The sequence below is a fragment of the Monodon monoceros genome, unplaced genomic scaffold (assembly GCF_005190385.1).
Source record: "Monodon monoceros isolate NGI ecotype Baffin Bay Population unplaced genomic scaffold, NGI_Narwhal_1 Super_Scaffold_15, whole genome shotgun sequence".
Lineage (NCBI taxonomy): Eukaryota > Metazoa > Chordata > Mammalia > Artiodactyla > Monodontidae > Monodon > Monodon monoceros.
Genome location: NW_021703771.1, coordinates 62,552,859 through 62,568,714, shown reverse-complemented (window position 1 = coordinate 62,568,714; position 15,856 = coordinate 62,552,859). Strand labels below are relative to the sequence as shown.

The 15,856-nt window shown below is 39.5% G+C and overlaps 1 protein-coding gene across 1 annotated transcript; it reads left to right on the top strand.

The window, feature by feature from the left end:
- Positions 1-794: 794 nt before the first annotated feature.
- On the top strand, positions 795-13,903 carry IL22RA2 (interleukin 22 receptor subunit alpha 2). Its single transcript, XM_029223311.1, has 5 exons — positions 795-882; positions 4,430-4,565; positions 6,936-7,114; positions 12,609-12,775; positions 13,754-13,903. Exons 1-5 carry the CDS (start codon positions 822-824, stop codon positions 13,901-13,903), a joined length of 693 nt encoding a protein of 230 aa, XP_029079144.1. The 5' UTR covers positions 795-821.
- The last annotated feature ends 1,953 nt before the right edge of the window (positions 13,904-15,856 follow it).

The window sequence follows — 15,856 nt, the reverse complement described above, 5'->3', positions numbered from 1 at the left end:
GGTAATAAAACTGACGTAGTGAATCATGGGCAAAGAACAGATGACCTAGTTTGATTAGATAAGAAGATAGGACAAAGATTTAATGTAGTTCAAAATGAACATTGCCCCCGCATTCATCCTTTTAAGGAATTACTTGGTTTGACGGGCTCAAAATCTTTATCAGCTAGGTTGCTGGAAACCGAGGGCAGGAATGGAAAAGGAAGAGGCATGAGCTGAGTGGGGCCCATTGACCGGGGCGGCTGTGGCGTGCGGGAGGGAGCCCTGCAGAGAGGCTGAGGGGGCAGAGGGTATGAGGTCTACACCAGGGAGGTTACTCGAGGAGCTTCCATGAAAGCAAGAAAAGGAAGAATCAACCAGAGACCCCACCTGCTTGAACCACTGCCAGGGGCCCTGATCATTGCAACTGCCAAGCCCTTTACTCAGAATCACCCTGGCAGCCCCTCTGCCCTCTCTGCCAGAATCCCCGAAGGCCTCCTTCACTCATCTGCGAGCATCTTGCATAATTCCTCACCCTACCTGCCCTCCGGGCCACCCATCCTCAGTGTTTTGCCTTTTCTCAGCTAGCAAAGCTCCCAAAAAAACAAGCGTCCACATCAAAGTGACTTAACAGCAAATGTTTTCTGAAATGATTCTTAATACTTATTACCCCCAAATTATAATACAATATAATTTATGAACAAAATGAAATTGTATTTGCTTCAAGAACCATGGTTACAACCAAAAGGGGATGTTGAGTGGGACGATTCGAGTTTCCTCTCCTGTCCAGAGCTGTCCTCCCCTTGAGGGGAACGCTGGTCGCCTGACCAGTCACACTCGCAACCATGACACCTAAATGTTGTTTTCTAGGCTTCCTCATCGGTGTCCTCCTGCCTGGTGTGGTAGGTAAGTGCTTCATTTCTTTTTAATTGCTCACAGCTTTGTCATCTGAGTCTGCTCAAGGGGACTGTTAGACATGGCCGTGGTGCATTTCTGGGCTTTGTAAAAATTTCAGCTTTCTCCTGTCACTAACTGGTCTGGACAGACATGGGGTCTATTTCTCTCTGCAGCCTGAATAACTGCATGCGGACTTCACGAGTAGCTACTAAAGAGGAGGCGCTCTTGTGGGTGCAAAAACTTCACACAGGACAAACACACACCCCCCTCTGTCTCCTTAGCCTTTCTTTCGCCTTCAAGGACAAGATAGCATACTGGTTACCAGCATAGCTCCTAAGCCAGACTGCCTGAATCTGGACTTCAACTCTGCCATTTTATTATCTAGAAAAACTGGGGCAATTAGCTTAAAGCCCCTCTGCCTCAATTACTTCATCTGTAAGGTGGGGATTGTAGGTCACTGTGAGGATTAAATGAGCTAATACATGACAAGTGCTTAGAGCAGTGTCTAGCACAGAATAGACCATAAATAAACAACATGTGAGAATTTGCTGTTGGTATTTATGGAGAACTCTTCAAGAGCAGAGGGCATCTTATCATCCCAACATACCTCTGAGCAAGGTCATTAGGACCCCCAGTTAACAGATGGGTACCTCTCAGTATAAGTGTCTCAAGTAACTTTCACAAGACTGTACAGTTGCCCAGTGACTGATAACATAAAAACAATTCAATCCTCCATTTCCCAGAAATGTGTGGATCTGAGTAGACTATGACTTTGGTCTTTGGTCAGACCAAGAACTCAATTAGCAGAATACGGCAGGAATTCAAGTGGTACCCAAATGACCTCGGCTCTGCATCTTACCAGACCTGTAACCATATGGGCAAGATACACAGCTTCTTTAGACCTCAGTTTCCCCACGTGTAAAATGTACTAATAAAAATACCTACCTTATTGGGTGGTTGTGAGAATGAAAGAAGATGTAAAGCTTTGAGCACAGGGCCTGATATACATTTAAGGTTCAAATACGTTCAGTGATGAATGAAGGCCGGCCTTCATGAATGAAGGCCGGAGGAGGCAGAGGGAAAGAAGAAGGAATATCTTCAGCCTCTCGTTGCTCTGCTTCCTCCATTAGCTCCTCTCTCCTGAGGCTCTTCTGTTGATTTGCTGTGACGGGTGAGAGGCAGGCTCCAGGGCCAGACAGGCTGGTTACAAAATCAGCCCCACCGTCTGCAGCTGCACCAGCTCTTTTACTTCTCCAAGGCTTGGATTTTGGTCTGTAAGAGGAAGACCGCAATAATATCTTTTGCACAGATGAGCTGGGCAGACTCAGTGAAGACAAGTAAAATCCCCTCTGTGTCTGCTACAGAGGGATTGCTATTTTCTTTGATGGAGGTTAGCAGTGGTGTTACAAAAATGAGAGAAGAAATCTGAAGACAGACGAGGTAAAGGACACTGGACTATCTATGTTCAGGATAGAAAATCGACTCTAGGAAGGATCTTCCGGAAACTGTGCATGCTTGTCACCTCCTGAAAACTTCTGCTAAGTACAATTTTATGTGCTAAATACGATTGATCGGGTAGTGATCTGGGTGAACAAAACCAATGGTGGCATTTGACTCTTTCCAAGTACACATCACCACTTGATGCACTGAAGGAGGTCCAAAAATAAAAATAAAAAAAACAAAAACCAAAAAACAGTATGACACTATTTGGTTGGTAAAAATAACTACCTAAGGAAACAGCCCCATTCATTGGAAAATAACACATCTTGAATGTTCAGAGCTGAGACCATGGGCTTAGGAGAATTTGCTTCCATCTTAATGATATTTGAGCAAAGACCTAAAGGAGATGAAGAAATGAGGCATGTGGAAAACCTGGGAAGGGTATTCTAGGAAAATGGAAGGGCCACGGCAGAGACCTCAGATGGGGCCATTCCAAGCATGGTGGACCAGGAGGAAGGAGGTCACTCTGGAGAAACCAGGGGGCAAGTGGTAGAAGACGAGAAAAAGACAGGGGATGTGCTTCCTCACTTCTCCTGCCCACCACCTATCGCTTAGCAGAAACTTTGGGCCTATTAGAGAGGCAAAGCTTTACCTCTGTCCATGTTAGGTTTTCAGCTGGGACTCTTTTTTTTTTTTTTTTTCTTAACTTACACAACGTTACATGTCAAATTTGTTCAATAAAAAAGTCGGCTAGGACTCCTTAACAAAAAGGCAGATTCATAAAACAGTTTATTCATGCGTGCAGCTCTCAACACCGGGGGGTCCTGTATGAAGAGACACTCAAACTGGCGGCTTAGAATTCCAGTTTCTGTGGCACCTTCAGCTAAGCACGATACACCTGTAGGAACATGACAGGACAGGGGAAAGCAGTTTTAGTCTTCCAAGGGAGGAAACTGTGGGAAAGTAAATACGTGGGAGAAAACTAATGGAGTAAGTTTCATTTGCAGATTCTTCTGGTGCCTTCTTTGGGCTGATAAGAATCTGCCTCCAGTAAAGTAGAAGGAGACTTTATTGGGTTGGCCAAAAAGTTCGTTCGGGTCTTTCCGCGCGAGCCTACCAAAAACCCGAACGAAATTTTTGGCCAGCCTTATATATCCTGCCTTTAGGCGGAAAAAGGGGGAGGTCAAGAGAGCTTTTCCTGCATTTGCTGCTTCTTAATGGCCTTCAGCTCAAAATAATTTTTATGTCAAAGAGACACATTTGGGGGTAATATATTCTGGTTTCCTTCAGACCCTAGAATAAAATTTTGTCAAAGGTCTCTTGCCTCCAGTGGACTGAATGTAGGTGAGATTGAGCTCTCATGTCGCATGAATTGACCAAGAAAGCACAAACTACGCCAGTGCGAAATTATCCCCCTTCCTGCCGTGACTCCTGTCGAGACTCTTCTCGGGAATGCTGGGTTCCATGTCAAGCCCTTGGGCAGTTTCCCTCCACAGCCCGGACCATTCCACCTGAGCAGTTATGCTCGGGCACTTGGAACCAGGATGCAGGCAGGTAAGAGCATCCACTCAGGAGTGGAACCCGCCTACATGCAATAAAGCCAGGTCAGCTGAGAGAGGTGGAGGACAATGAAGTAGGAAGAAGAGATGAAGCAAGAACCAGAGAAAGGAGGAATGAGTTCCAGGCTGAGGTCCTGGAGGCAGAACAGAATCCAGGCGAAAGCTTGCCTCAGAGGAGCAGTAACGCCGGGTCTCCTAGGAAAGTGGGCAAAGTGGCCTTCATCTCAGTCATTACGTTCCATCACCACCAGGGCTGGAATTAAGGACAATACTATCTTTTCACTGCCGTTACTTCCTCTCCAGCTTAGGAGTGGGGTGGGAGTTTATCACGTATGTTTTTATAGTCTGGATCACAACTGTCCTGACACTTTAGCATGCATCAAAATCATCGCATCAAAGATCAAAAATGTTGATTTCTGGGCTCCACTTCCACCATCTGCACCTGTAGCAACTATTTCAAGGAATCCTGATGCAGGTATTATTACATTGAAAATTATGGCTAATAACGATGGTGCTCATATCAGTGTTCAGTGTTGCTCTGTTTCTTATTGTTTTAGAAACTCAGCCAGCCCACGAGTCTCTGAAACCTCAACGAGTACATTTTCAGTCCCAAAATTTTCACAACATTTTGCACTGGCAGCCTGGGCGGGCTTGTCCCGGCAACAGCAGTATCTATTTTGTGCAGTATAAAACGTAAGTAATCTGAGCTTCCTCCAGCTAGTAGAGATGGCCACTAAGATTCCATGTTCTAGAAGGCGATGGAGTGTTAGGATCTGGACTTTTGTCCGTTTCAGAAGGGTTGAGAAGAAGCAGAGGTGGGGGCAGGAGTGTGTCTTCCCTGAAGGTGACACAAAATGCATGATGACGTGTAGTCTGTGACGGGAGATACTTCATCCCTCAGAGACCCAGCGCTGAGACTTCACGGGGTCAGCCTTTGGCTTCACAACAGAGACTCTCAATACACATTTGTCCACTGAATGTTAGAAGCGACTTGTTTAGCACCTAATAGGTCGTCAATTAAATTGACGCTATTGATAGTTGAAAAAGAAGTTGTGGGACACATGGATGTGAGTGTGTAAACTACATTTTCAATTTGAAGGTCATTTCTTTAGAGTGGGTTTACTATTTAGAAAATTCTTTTCAAAAATGAACACCTCCTGTAAGCATGAATGCAAATTGGAAGACGCTGAGGCATGTTCCTCCTGTGTGATCTTCAGACAAATTCTAGTGGATCGTTGCCAAAATTCAGATATAATCCACTCCTTTCCTGGACTGAGGCCTGGAAACAGAAGCTCCTGATTTGCAAATGGCAGGTTTTCCCCTTCACACATCTCTGTTCAGGGGGCTGGGGGTGGGAGTATGTAGATAGGAGTTGAAGCTCTTCCTTCTCTTACATAGATTGAGATTCTGGCTGAACATGAGACAGGAGATATTATAGTTTAGCTTTTATGATTTTCTATTCAGAAATTCAGAAGATTAGTTGTAGCTATGGACCAAAGTAGCAATTTTTGTGCCATAAATTCCTTCATGTCTCTCCAGCATGGGGTAGATCCAAAGTCAGATTTTTCCATTTATCAAGCTCTCACTAAAACTTCAAAGGACTATTTCCAGAAGTTTCTCAGTCTTTAACTGCTGCTTTTCTCAACATATTTTGTGTAGCAACTGTAAACTTCACAAATCTTTACAATAAAGATTTCTCCACTCCAAAAACAGATTTGTGCGTCGTTGGAAATGCTTCCCTGTAGGAAGTGGGGATTGGTGATCTTTTTATATTTCCCCTGTAGGCAGTATAAACATATCCAAAGTGGGCCTATTTACGGTTCAACATAAACAGTGGATTAGACGTTGTTTTTCCATGAAATTAATGAAGATTAAACTTTAGGGCCCCATGGAAAAATTTCATAGTTGTAATTCTTTTTCCTAAATAGAGCTCTTAAATTTGTATAAATTTCAGAATACCTGGATCCATTCCTACCTATGTGATATTTTCAATAGCACAATGCAGATTTATGTTTTCAAAATCTTTCGTTTTGGGTCTATCCAGTTCTCATGGGTCTACTGACAGTTTTTGTCCCATTTAGGATAGGACAAAAAATGAAGTATTACACTAAAAAAGAAGCCAGTCATTACAGCTAAATTCAGCTAGCAAAGGCAATGTCTAATAAGAGTTAGAAAACATTAAATTGTGCTTAATATATGTTGTTGGTTCTGCTCTTATGGTGTCTTCTGATATAATGAAACTGCTGTCAGCATATAGTTTACAGAGTACAGACATCAGCAATGCTCTTCATTATATGGCTAAAAAGTTATATTTCAAGTCCTTCAACAAATATTTTGGAAGCTTTCTCCCCAGCCTCTAATTCCTGCTCTGTTCCCACCATCATCTTATTGCATTTTCTTTGATTTGTGACTGGTAAGGAAGGGAAGCATTAATCCTCCCTTTTGCTGTTACACCATCCCACAGTCTTAGGCTGAATCAATGTATCTGGCGCTTTGCCTCATTACCTTTTCTTCCTGGGTTCTCCGCATTCTCTCCCAGCCTCTAATTACAAAACCCCTTAAAGAGCCCTTCCTACAACCTTGTTCAGTTGTCAAATAAGAGATTGATGTTATGTGTTGGGTAAGTGTCACCTGAGATGAAAAGTGGTAGCAACTTGTCAGAATCAGCCACGTTACTCAACAGCAAGCTGATAAGAAGTGAGAAAAACCACAAGTGTTGAAACCTCAGGAGCCTGAAGGACATGGAGAGCTCGTAGTCAAAAATGGAAGTTGGTTCAGACCCCAGAAGAAAAACTTCACTAAGTACTAAAAATCCAAAAACCCTCATGCTAGTGTTACAGAAGGTATCAAGCTTGAGTTTATATTTCAACGAGATAGCACTTTGAAAGCACTTTAATTAATTTAAAACTTTTAAAGACACTTAAGAACAGCTGTCAGCTTTCACAGTGGTGCTGATATTGGAGGACAAATTTCAGCCAGTCTGAAAACTGAATAGACTGAAAAAACTGAAGACTCCTTCAGTGGAATAAAGGAATGCAGATTTTTGTCTTTTCCCTTCTATAGGTATGGACAGAGACAATGGAAAAATAAAGAGGACTGCTGGGGTATTCGAGAGTTCTTCTGTGACCTTACCAATGAAACGTCAGACATATGGGAACCTTACTACGGGAGAGTGAGGACGACCCTGGCTGGGGTCCACTCAGGCTGGACCATGACACAGCGGTTCTCTCCCTGGTGGGAAAGTGAGTTCCATGGAGTTTCTTTGCATTTGCTTTTCCTGCCCTTGAATAGCCCTCATGGAGCATGGTTAGCTAGCTACCAGGCCCTGTGCTTTGGTGAGGTCCACACCATCGTCTCACTTGATGTCATTCTCAGAACAGCTCTAGCAGATGGCTTTTACTATTCTCATTTACAGCCCAGGAAGTCAGGGCACAGAAACTTTAGTAGTAGCCCAGGTCTCAGAATTCAAATTTGGCTGCCTCTGATTCAGAGCTGACATTCTATCCCACTGCCAGGGTGTTGCCTGCTAGAAAAAAGAAGTATTTTTAGATAGCAGAAAAGGAGCCATATGGGGTTATTCCTAAGCATGACGGTGAAGTTCTTGAAAATACACATTAGAAAAATTTTCTATTGAGGAAATTAAGACTTTTAGTCACCTGTCCAAAAGAGGAGACAAAAAGTGCTCTCTTGTATCCATTTCTCAATGATGTATATTCTTCTAATTTAGTCATAATGTCAGAATAATATACTATAATCTATGATGTAAATTATAAATGGAGCCATTGCCAGCAGACCTTATATAAGGGGCTTCCCTGGTGGCGCAGTGGTTGGGAGTCCACCTGCCGATGCAGGGGACATGGGTTTGTGCCCCGGTCTGGGAAGATCCCACATGCCGTGGAGCGGCTGGGCCCGTGAGCCATGGCTGCTGAGCCTGCGCACCCGGAGCCTGTGCTCCGCAACGGGAGAGACCACAACAGTGAGAGGCCTGCGTACCGCAAAAAAAAAAAAAATAGACAAAGGGTATGAGAAAAAAAGTTTAATGTATATGTACAAAGATATGCATAACAAGACAGAAAATATGGGTATTTACTACAGTCCTCACAATGGCAACTAGTCATGAAGCTGTAGTTAATATTTATAACTGCTTTTCTCATGATTTAACTCAACGTTCTCTTTCTTTTCAGCCAGCATCTCAACTTTCCATTTTTGAGGAGTTTGAGTCCTTTTGATCTTTTTCATATTAGCTTAACATAGTCTTAAATTAATTTTTATCACTGAATATAGGAGTTCTAAGAGGCACCTCCAAGGATACCAAGCATACTTGACCCCGCTGTATATATAATTCTATTTCCCTTTGATAATTGGAACCAGTCACCCTAGACAACAGAAGTACCGCATTTCCTCCTCGTTGGTTAAATGGCATAAAGAGATCCCAACCTTCAGGAGGCAGCCTCAACTTCCAATTCTTTGAAAATATTGTTGTTATAACCCAGAAGAATTAAGGATCAAGTGTATGGGCATTGCCTCCACCTAGATTTATTAAACAGCTTTATTGAGATAAAATTCACATCCCTTACGATTACTCATATAATGTGTACAATTCAATAATTTTTTACTCTATTCACAGATAAGTACAACCATCACCCATAGTCAATTTTAGAACATTTTCATCACCACAAAAGAGAAACTCCATACTCTTTGGCTATCACCCTCCTATTCTCTCCCTCCTTTAGCCTCTCAGCCCTAGGTGACCACTAATCTACTTTCTGTCTCTAAAGAGTTCCCTCACCTTGATATTTCATATGAATAGAATCATATAATATGTGATGTTTTGTGACTGGCTCCTTTCATTTAGCATAATGTTTTCAAGGTTTGTCCATTTTGTAGCATGTATCAGTGCTTCGTTCCTTCTTGTGGCTGAATAATATTGCAGTACACGGATATACTGCATTTTGTTTATCCATTCCTCAGTTGATGGATATTTGAGTTGTTTCCACATTTTAGCTCCTGTGAATAGAGCTCCTATAAATGTTCATGTACAAGTTTTTTTGTAGACATGTTTTTATTTCTCTTGGGTATATACCTAGGAGTGGAATCACTCGGTCGCCCTGTAACTGTATGTTTAATCATTTGAGAAACTACCAGACTGTTTTCCAAAGCAGCTGCACCATTTTCCATTCCCATCAGCAGTGTATGAGGGTTCCTATTTCCCCACATCCTTAGCGCCACTATGTCACGTTTTGATTATAACAATCCTAGTGCATGTGAAATGGTATCTCATGTGATTTTGCTTTGCATTTCCCTGATGATTAGTGATGTCGAGCATCTTTTCATGTGTTTATTGGCCATTTGCATATCTCCCTTGGAAAATTGTCCGTTCAGATACTTTGCCCATTTTTAAATTGAATGATTTGTCTTTTAATTACTGAGTTTTAAGTTTTTTGTATATTATGGACACCATTACCTTATCAGATATATGATTTTCAAATATTTTCTCCCATTCTGTGATTTGTCTTTTCACTTTCTCGGTGGTGCCATTTGAAGCCCCAAAGTATTTAACTTTGGTGAAGTCCAATCTACCTATTTTTTCTCTTGCTACTCATGCTTTTGGGGTCATATCTAAGAATTCTTTGCCAAACCCAAGGCTATGAAGATTTATCCTAAGCTTTCTTCTATGAGTTTTATAGTTTTGGCTCTTACATTTAAATCTTTGATCAATTTTGAGTTCATTTTTATATATGATGTGAGGTAAGGGTCCAACTTCATTCTTTTGTATATGGCTATACATATGTCCCAGCATCATTTGTTGAAAAGGTATTCTCTACCCATTGAATGATCTTGGCACCCTGTTGAAAATGCAAGCCATAGAGAGAAAATATTCACAGTGCATGTTTGGGACAAAGGACTATGTCCAGAATGTACAAAGAACTTTTACAAATCAATAATAAAAAGACAAGACAACTAATTTAAAAAATGGGCAAAGACTTGAACAGGCTTTTCACAAAAGGGAATATTCAAGTGGCCAATGAACAAATGAAATTCCATTAGTCGTCAGGGAAATGCAACTTAAAAACACAATAAATTGGTACTACACACTTACCAGAATGGCCAAAATTAAACTTTTTAAAAATAATAATGCCAAGTATTAGAGAGAATGTGAAAAAAATGGGAACTTTCATACACTGCTGAAGGGAATATAAATTGGTGTATCTACTGTGGGGAAATGGCAGAATTTACAAAAGCTAAACATATATAAACTCTATCACCCAGAAATTCCACTCTTAGTTATATTCCCAACAAAATGAATGTTTCTCAAGTGACATATACAAGAATGTTCCTGCTACTTTACTCAGAATATCCAAAAACTAGAAACAACCTAAAAGTCTGTGAATAACACAATGGATGAATTGTGTTATTCATACAATTAAATACCACACAGCAATCAAAAGAAAAAACTCTTTTTTTAAAATGTTTTTATAGCATTCTTTATATATATATATTTATTTATTTATTTATTTTATTTTATTACTTATTTTTGGCTGCACTGGGTCTTCTTTGCTGTGCACGGGCTTTCTCCAGTTGCGACGAGTGGGACTACTCTTCATTGTGGTGTGCGGGCTTCTCATTGCGGTGGCTTCTCTTGTTGAGGAGCACAGGCTCTAGGTGCACAGGCTTCAGTAGTTGTGGCACGCAGGCTCAGTAGTTGTGGCGCATGGGCTTAGTTGCTCCGCGTCATGTGGGATCTTCCCGGACCAGGGCTCGAACCTGTGTCTCCTGCATTGGCAGGCGGATTCTTAACCACTGAGCCACCAGGGAAGCCCCGAAAGAACAAACTCCTGATACATGCAACATGGATAGATGTATAGACTTTAGATTGCCAGGGCTACCATAGCAAAATACCACAGACTTGGTGGCTTAAACAACAGAAATTTATTTTCCTACACTTCTGGAGACTGGAAGTCCAAGATCAAGGTGTCCACAGGTTTGGTTTCTTCTGAAGCCATTCTCCTTGGCCACTTTCTTGCTGTGTCCTTCCATGGTCATCCCTCTGTGCTCAATTGTATGTGTCTTCTTATAAGGACACCAGTCATATTGGATTAGGGACCACCCATACCACACATATGACTTCATTTTTTAAAAAGCCATATGCTTTTTTAAAAAAGACCCTATCTCCAAATGCAGTCATATTCTGAGGTACTGGGTGTTAGGCCTTCATCCTATGAATTTGACGAGAGGCACAATTCAGCCCATAATTATATATATACAAATAAAAGTGAAAGAGTGAAACAAGGCAGACACACAAAAAAGTGTATATTGTATGATTCCAAAAATGAATGTACATGGTGATAAAAGTTAGGAAAATTGTGGTTATCCTCTGGGGTTAAGTAATTGGAGGAAAGGTGAAGGAGGTTTCTGGGGTGTTGGTGATGTCCTGTTGTTTGTTCTGGATGGTAGCTATACAGGAGTGTTTATTTGTAAAGATTTGTTGAGCCATATCCTCACGATTTATTTGTATCTATCTTATAAGTTGATAAAAAGTGTATTTAAAATTTTAAAATTCTAACTAAACAACAAAAAAGAAAGCATCAACTTTCAACATGTGTTCACAATAAAAACACAAGGAAGCAGATCAACACAAGCAAGGTTGGAAGAAACAAGTACTGGCTGGACCAGTGCTTCAAGGTTTTGTAGTATTGGAAGCAGATAATAAATTAAATAACTTAAAGAAGTAACAGAGGGAATAAAAACATAATCAAAGGACAAAATATTACTCAGACCAAATAGATTGAAAAAGACCCAAATAGAGCTCATAGAAATGAAAAAAATATAATCATTGAAATTCAAAAAGTTGATTTGGGGGGTTAAAGATCAGTTTAGACATGACAAAGTAGTAAACTGATGGACTGGAAGACAGCTCTGAAGAAACCCTTCAGAATACTCCACTAAGAAAAAAAAGATGGAGAAAGAAAATGACATATGGAAAATCGAATGAGAAATGCTAACAGATGTTGAACTGAAATTCTAGAATAAAAGCATGTATGTCTCTGTCTCTATGTATCTCTAAGTTGATTGATCATGGCTAGTTTTCAAGAATTATAAAAGATATGTATCTACAAACTAAAAATACATAATGAACGCCGAACAAGAAAACAACAACAAAACCCATTAACGAATTAAATCATTTAGAATTACCATAGTTAATCTGGGGGAAATTAAAGTGACTATTAATTTATTTAGTTTTCTTTCCTAGTTAACGATCATCTGATTATTGATACCAAAGGCAAGAAACAAAAATTCTCTCTTGATCCTTCTCCTGCTATTCCATAGTATATAACATAATTCTGTTGAAATAATTTTATAGCAACAAGTCTTCAAATGATTTTCAAGCTGCTTTGAAATTTTACATCTTTAAGGACCTACAAAATATTGGCCTTACACTAAGATCTTCACCCAAATAACTTTTTATACTTCGTTTTCCAAAACAATCACTGCAGGCTGTGGAAATGACTGATAAAAGTCCTCTTAAAGCTGCTTCAGAATATATGTCTTTGCAAATAAAGAATTATCTGCAAAGAAACTTCTCAGATATCTATACTTTAGGTGTTAGCAGTATCTCTTCATAATGATTTTTGCCAGATCCCTGAGCTTAATAATGATTTGTTATTATGCATAATGTGTCCATATGAAATATTACATTTTTGGGTGATATTGTCAAATTTTCCTATTTTTCCTCAGCAAAAATAGATCCTCCATTCATGAATATAATCCAAGTTAATGGATCTTTGTTGGTGAATCTCCATGCTCCCAACTTACCATACAGGGACCAAAAAAGAAAAAACGTATCAATGGAATACTATGGGCTAGTATACCGAGTCTTTGTAATTAACAATTCACTGGAAAAGGTAAGTTCAGATGAATAGATTAGTTTGGTTTTTTTGTGTTTGTTTAAGCAACATTTTAGCCATAAAATAGGTCCTGTCTTTTGCTACTCTATCCCCTCTTATTTTTCCTTATCGTTTTTTAGTTCCTTCTCACTTTCACCCTCATTGATAAGCAATTAGTGGTTACCATCGCCATCAGAATTGTGTGTACGTGTGTTGGCACCTTTTCCGTCACTCAGCTGGTTTCCTTTTGATTTTCCCTGCATATCTAAAGATTGGTATTAACAATATTTAATTCCATTTGATTGTCACAAATATTCATTTTTATGGACTTTACACACCTTATTTTAAAGTGGCTTTTGGATCAGAGCGTTATATATTAGTGCCAGTTTTGCTCTGATATTATAATCCTCCATTGGTGACTTTATTTTGGTTTGGTGAATGTTCCTTTGTTTTGGTGTCCATCTAAGACAAGGTTCCTTTGGCTGTAGAAAACAGAAACCCATTCAAACTGGTTCAAATAGAAAAGTGGAGGGGAGAGGAGGATTTTTACTCGGAGGTAATGATCAATCTTACAACAGCCAGAAGCAAGAAATAAAGAGCTGCCAGGCTTTGCAGTCACTGGGAAGGAGAAATGGAGAAGCAAGGTGTAAAGAATCTCACTCTGTTTCTCTGTGGTCACATGCCACATGTCTACAACTGTCCCCAAATCTACTCCATTCTCCTCACTGCACAGTTCAAATTCTTAAAAAAGAGACTCTGACCACTGGGTCAGTCAATCAGCATCACTAGGGAGAAGTCATGTGGTTCCTCCACAGCCATGTGACCTGTCCCTTTCTCAGTCTGTGAGCTAGGACTCTGGAGAAGGAGGATGTGTCTTGGAAGAAACCTTACAGCCCATCTAAACTGGTCATGAACAACTTAGTTTTATCAAAAATAGAGCAAGTCAATGACTTACTGGAAACCATTTATCATCTCATTTTTCCCCCTTGTGTGTAGGAGCAAAAGGTATATGAAGGAGCTCACAGAGTTGTTGAAATTGAAGCTCTAACACCTCACACTGGTTACTGTATAGTGGCTGAAATGTATCAGCCCACATTAGACAGAAGAAGTCAGAGAAGCCAAGAGAGATGTGTGGAAAGTCCTTGAAGTGCTCTGCAGAGTGGCAATCCAAACTCTCTGAGAATAGGACAGCTCGTTTTGAAGAATCTCATTGAAAGTTGTTTATATATATATTTTTTTTTCTGAAATATAGTTGATTTACAATGTTGTGCTAGTTAGTTTTTATATATTCTTAATGCAATGTTCACCGTTATACTTCATAGACCTCTTTGTTTAATCATTCTTTCTTCCTTTATATTTTATCTGTAAACTAAATTTAAGCAGTTCCCCTCCGCAAAAAAAACAGAAAAACATTAGAATTTAAAGAAGAGGCAGAAAACAAAGGGCTCTGTGAAATACAGAACTTTATTTCTGACTGTAACATCTCTAACATAATCTCCATTCTTCTAAGTCAGCTAAGTAAAAATTAAAGAACCAAGGAGCAGTAGGCATGTTTTTAAATGTTGAATGAATTTTTTAAAATAGCATCACAGACAAGCAATCCTGATGCAATCCTTTTTCACTATCTATTGACAGTTAACTTGACATAGATATTTCAACTTTCACATAAGTGGAATTTTTATGTGAATGAGCATTTTCCCATACATTTCTATTTTATATGAATATACTTTCCATACGTTCATTTTCTATTATATAATATTCTTACTTAATGAACCAATATTTTCTTTTAAGTTCTGTTCTATGTAAATAAGAATAATATTTGAAAAAAAGCCTCTCATGATCTCTGGATTAATATCTAGGTTAAGTTTATCAGCAATAACATCTAAATACCAAAGGATGCCTACTCAGTACAATTTCCTTCATTTAACACATACTCACATTAAGGTTTTCTTTTCTGTTTTTGTTTGTTTTTTAATATTGCCTGAGAAGAATGTATCTTTATTCTCAAAGTCAGGTATAAGATTTTTCAGCGACAAAGTAAAAAAGAACGTTTAACTCTAATTTATACCACACTCATTACTCAATCCTCCTGGTGAAGTGTCCCTTGCCAGTGGCATCTTCATAATCTCTATATACAAGGATCTTTTGAATGACAGTTTGGTTGGGGACATAGGGTATGGTTGGGGACCAGGTAAAGAAGTTGACTTGCAGCTGAAAGCATAGCATGCGTGGTAGGTTTATTGGGGAGAGGGGCTAGTGCTGGCAGAGATTGTAGAGCCAGTTAAAAACCACCAACAATCTCCTAGCAGCTCCAGCCCGCAACAAGTGAAGGTCTATGGGCTCGGGCTCCGGGTAGCAACAGAAGGCTACCTTCCTCACCTTGGGCTCAGTGTTTAAGGCTGTCTTTTTCTGTGAAGAGCTATGAATTGGAGAACATTTGTACGATTCCTCATGAACATTGCTACAAAATGTGACAAAAATATATTGTTTCTGGTTATATACAATTACACACAATAATAAACTGATTAAAAATTCAGAAATGTGTGGAGGGAGAAAGTAAGAGACAGAGAAAGAGCTAGAGAATTATTTTCACTGCTTTCCCATGTGGTCAAAAAAAATGAATTTGAGCACACATCTCAAGATAAAAATTACTTTAATCTATGTTTTTGAATTACGGTTTGCTTTTTTGTTGTTGTTGTTGTTTTTTTTTTGCTTGCTGTCCTTTTGAGGGGGAATTAAGAGCAATGAGATGGGTATAGAGTAAGGATTGTGTGTGACCAACAGCATTTAAGTTTTTGAAATTCAATAGTCCTGAAGACTGATCTAAAAACAGTTATGGCTGCCTCATGAAAGTTATTAGGTAGCATCAAGTTTTATTTTATGTTTATTGTACTTTGTTTTTGCTTTCATGCTTAGGCAAGTTACTTAGTCATGCTTAGGCAAGAGTAAAATACTTTGTAAAAAATGATAACTGTTACATTCTTCATTGGGTTAGGAATATACTGTACCATTTCAATAAATCTTTTAATTTTTTTGCTTTGTATTTATTTTGACATATCTGTTACTTGGGTTTTTTAAAGGATAGACTTGTAAATTCTG

Excerpts from the sequence above, each read along its gene's own strand:
- IL22RA2 (XM_029223311.1), top strand. The coding sequence starts at position 822 with ATGACACCTAAATGTTGTTTTCTAGGCTTCCTCATCGGTGTCCTCCTG. Across the intron at positions 4,566-6,935 it reads TATTTTGTGCAGTATAAAAC|GTATGGACAGAGACAATGGA; the intron begins GTAAGTAATCTG and ends TCCCTTCTATAG. Across the intron at positions 7,115-12,608 it reads GTTCTCTCCCTGGTGGGAAA|CAAAAATAGATCCTCCATTC; the intron begins GTGAGTTCCATG and ends ATTTTTCCTCAG.